Raw genomic sequence first — 4,774 nt, forward strand, 5'->3', positions numbered from 1 at the left:
AAATGAGGACCCAAATCTCTTTTCTTATATTTTAGCACTAAGGAATCCACTACCTAATTGGAATAAAATGAGGACCCAAATCTCTTTTCTTATATCTTAACACCAAGGAATCCGCTAAAACTAAAATCAAAATAACTGATCGTTTCTTTCTCGTTTTATGGGTAATTCAGGGTAATTTTTTTTAAATCACCATAAAAGTCTAATAGGATATAAATATGATCTAAGACTCTATTCTCACATTTTGGCATCATGAAATCCACTGGAACTAAAACATAAACTGTATGATCATGTATAACTTGGTTATCAAGAAATCCACTGGAACTAAAACATAAACTGTATGATCATGTATAACTTGGTTATCAAGAAATCCACTGGAACTAAAACATAAACTGTACGATCATGTATAACTTGGTTATCAAGAAATCCACTGGAACTAAAACATAAACTGTATGATCATGTATAACTTGGTTATCAAGAAATCCACTGGAACTAAAACATAACCTGTATGATCATGTACAACTTGGTTATCAAGAAATCCACTGGAACTAAAACATAAGCTGTGTGATCATGTATAACTTGATTCTTCAGATAAGCTTAAAGTCAATTCTTAAAACTGGCAGCCACAATATGACGTTGTCTGAAATGAATTACAATCATGATATTCCTATGTAAGAAATCAGTTACTTCTAAGTGTTCAGGATAAAACTGTTCGAGACACTTGTGTGCACTAAGTAAGTCTATATTTGCTTGTTTGTTTTTGTTTACTGTTTTCATTTTAGCAAGGTTACTTTTCCCCACAACAAATCATAGTATAAGATACATATATATCGTTAGATGTGTGTCCTTTGATCCACATTATGTAGCCTAACAATATGTACAATAAGTTTATTTATCGTCTATTATAGATTTCTCACGGTAGAGTTGTTATAGAAGAACCTCATGTAGAGTAAATCCTGCTAGCACTAACCTGAATGGTACTAACACATGTTCCGAAGGTATCAGGTGAGTAAGAAAATTGAACTACTTTCCAGTCTCAATAGATCTACCAGTGACTGTTCATGTGCATTATATGCCAAGAGCATATAAAGGAAAAACTTGCGAATAGTGAAAACAGAGATGTTATACATAGAATTCCGAATACAGCAGTATCACAAGAACGGCCTACAAGGCACAACTAACACTACTGCCGGTTTACAGATAAAACTAAACTTCCTATACTGGAGTCATCGGCATCAAAACTCATACTACAGCTAAGTTGAAGTTTTAGCAGTGAAGGTTTTTCAAAGTTTCGGAGCTCAACAAAGACACCGAATTGGGAACTCTCAGACATCTGAAAAGTCTCCATTTTTTGTTATCTGTCAAAATTGAAAAGTTATTACCCAGAGAGAAAACTTGGATCAGGTATTCAGTATTCCTTTGGCAGATTGTAAAGATTTAATTACTGCCGAGGACATGCGCCTCTTGAAGTGTATACGTGAAGCGCATTGAAAACACAAGAATGTCACATACCAATAGAGTTTATCCGTGTGAGAGACACTAAAGGGCATATCTTCATTTTATATGCATGAGCCTAAAAACACTTGTGTAACGATATTTAAATCCGTTTCTCATGTCTGCTACATTTTCTATCGTGAAAGATTTTTTGTGGTTGAAAAATCAAGCTGTAAAATCGAACTGGAAAACTTAAAGTAAAACAATGTAAACGTAAAATTAAATCGTTAAAGATATATCAAGTAAGAAGGTGTAATTTGTGAAATAAACTTTCTAAAATTTCGTTTTGTTCTCATATGCTGTTTGTAATACACTTAGGTTATAACAGACATTTGATACCACTTATTGTGTATGATTATGTATAAAACTCACTTTATACAAGCTATGCATAGAGTAAATGAGATGTCATTTCCAATATCATTATTGTACTCAGCATCATACGTCATTTTTGAGACACCTATGGTTGAAAGTTTGAAAAATTTACCTTACCTATAGAACAAGAAGATATGACCCTAAAGTTTAAATTTTTAGTTTCAGCATAGTTTAGTTTCATTTAGTTTCAGTTGGTGCATACATGTCATACGTTATCAAGGAATATAGAAATGATTATATTTTTATGATCGCCATTAAAAAAAAACTACCTTGACCTTGCCCATAAAACCAGAAAAAATCATAGAAGTTTTTAACTTTAAATTTAGTGGACTTCTGTGTGTCAAAATTGTAAGAAAAGAGGCTTAGATCATGATTATATTAGGAGTCATGAAGGAATATTTTTCTTTTTTCTAATTTGAAGATCCAAAGCTTTAAATCCAGCATGGATTTGTGGATTCAGCAGGACCAAACAATTACGAATCCATTGTTTCCTAAACTTTAAGAAGAAATGCCTTAACTTTTTCAAAGCTCTTTTCTAAAAATGGAACCAGAATATAAAATCAACTTTAACACTATTTATAAGGTAATAATTTATTATAATTTGCTATCATCTCCCATAAACACCAGCCAAAATCTTAGAGAAACAAGTCTCACATTTCTTGTCTGATACTTCAGTTGCTTAAAACTTCAACATTACACGATCAACTTATTTTTTACAGACATTCTAAAGATGTTAGCTATTTAATATATTAATTCTGGAAGATACTTTATGGCCACGATCTGTTCTAAGTTGTTTCAACACTGCTATCAGTTCTAGAAGCTTCCGCGATCAAGAAGAAGGGCCAATATAATATTCTACAATCATACTTTTTTTTTCGGTGCAGGCACCGACATTTTTTACGTCTACTTCAGCATTATTAGTGTTAGAGAAGTCAAGTTTAATTGAAAGATTTTAGTACGGTTACTTTAGTACGGATATATGAATAATTTCACCATTTCCTTGTGACGTACGGTCGGATCGGTATTTAGTTTGCAAGTTGGGATGGTCAGGTGCAATTTAGACTTCTTCCTCCCTATTGGTTACTTCTTCTTCTTTTTGAAGATCGCGGTATCGAATCAGAGACGCCCACGCTACCTTGATCTGCCGCATTTAGGCTTTTACTCATCTCGCATGTACCTGCTAACTTCAAAACTAAAATTTCTGTAAAGACAACAACTGAAGAAATATGTTTGATGTAAAAACTTTCCATAACTATAAATAACGAATGCACACACACTAATACTAGATGTATTTCCGCAGTCCAAAATTAAGAGTAACAAATATTTGTATTTCTTGCTCTTGAAGTTCATATGTCATGATGTTTTGTAGCCTACAGAGTAAATAATTCTTCTAATGATTTATGGCAAGCGCACGTTTTACTGACGTCACGACAGTAAAGTTGCGACGTTAAGCGAGCCTTATGTGACGTCATTTCAGTGTCTATTGATTGATTGACAGACAACACACTACTGTATAGTGGTGCGAGTGCTTAAAACAGGTGGCCTTCGGGCCCTTCTCGGGGAAATAACCTCAGGCGAAAAAAAAATTGTGAAACATTTTGTTTATTCTCGTTATTTCTTTAAACAAACTTTGTTTGTTATTTTAGAGAAAAATATATCTGGTGTGAATTTATTAAATCAACATCAATCACAATCAACATTTTATTCTAGTTCTAAATCTAAAAAATTAAATAAAATTGATAGAAATATTATAAATTGTTTTTGATTTCTGTTTCTAAATGACATTTCTTTTCTTTTTTGTAAGTCTTAAATCCAAAGTGTTCATAATGATTGCCATGCCATATTTGTCAAAGTTGGTTATAAATATGCACTATTTACGGAATAAAAACTATGCTCTTGAAAAAAAGTATGCAAACAATGCAAAAGCAAATAATAAGATTAATTTATTCTATCTTATGACGTAGAATACTAACTACGTTTCTTGTGTATCTTTCTAAAAATATTTCCATAAAACATCTCGTGTTTCACTTTTTCAGTATTTTGTAATTACAGAGCTTTAACTACTTATTGGATCTTTATGATCTAACCTTTTAAATGCTGCAAATTTGTACAATTATCCAGAGTTTATAGTACAGTTCCTATTTAAATTTTTCTTCTCAAAGTCTAGAATTACGTTGTGTTTATTTTCGAAAAGCTACGGTTTTCATTTTTATGTTAAAAAGTTAGAAATTAACTTAAAAAACGATTATTTCCCACGTTTTATAAATAACTTATATTACTTTTTGAAAAAAAAAACTCTCATAATTATAAAGCCTTATGTTTGTTTTTCTCATTGATATTTCTCCATGAATATCTTCTGAAACTTGTTGATTCGCTGCAGAATGATTTTTACGTCGTCAATTTGTGGTAGAAATGTCATCCTGTAATACAGATGACAATCAGGGTTAACATTTCAGGGTTATTTCATTATTAATTAAACTTTTAGTATAAGCGAAAAGAGTATAATGTCTCTTTCAGACGGAGTATCACTGCAATCGTTAATTTTATATGCATTTTAAAATTAAATCAGAAAAAAACGTGTCGGCGATAGTAACAGCACTAGACTGCTTAGGCTAGTAATAACGATACAATGAGAACTAAAAAAATTCATTAGTGAGGCAAAACAAAGCTTACCTGAAATGATAAGTACCTGGTCGCTGACCAAACTGATTTCCTGGTATTATACAAACACCAACAGTCTCCAGCAGCTCCAACCCATAGAGCTCATCTGGTTCGATACCCATTCCCTAAAAAACAAAATTATTTTCACGTTATTTTACAAACTAAATATCACATGCAAACTACACAGGAAACTTGTAGTCTTGGAAAGAATAATTACCAAGATTTAGTAGACACATCTTGTTTAATGGTT

General features: G+C 32.0%; 1 protein-coding gene across 1 annotated transcript in view; it reads right to left on the reverse strand.

Moving 5' to 3' along the window:
* Positions 1-4,157: 4,157 nt before the first annotated feature.
* LOC106475294 (alanine aminotransferase 2-like) overlaps positions 4,158-4,774 on the reverse strand; it is a 24,220-nt gene continuing 23,603 nt past the window's right edge. The window contains exons 9-10 of the mRNA XM_013935986.2: positions 4,537-4,649; positions 4,158-4,283 (exon numbers count right to left, since the gene is read on the reverse strand). Coding sequence (XP_013791440.2) covers positions 4,193-4,283; positions 4,537-4,649 — 204 coding nt within the window. The 3' untranslated portion in view covers positions 4,158-4,192. The remainder of the gene's footprint in view (positions 4,284-4,536; positions 4,650-4,774) is intronic.

Source organism: Limulus polyphemus, unplaced genomic scaffold (assembly GCF_000517525.1).
Source record: "Limulus polyphemus unplaced genomic scaffold, Limulus_polyphemus-2.1.2 Scaffold8364, whole genome shotgun sequence".
NCBI classification, from domain to species: Eukaryota; Metazoa; Arthropoda; class Merostomata; order Xiphosura; family Limulidae; genus Limulus; species Limulus polyphemus.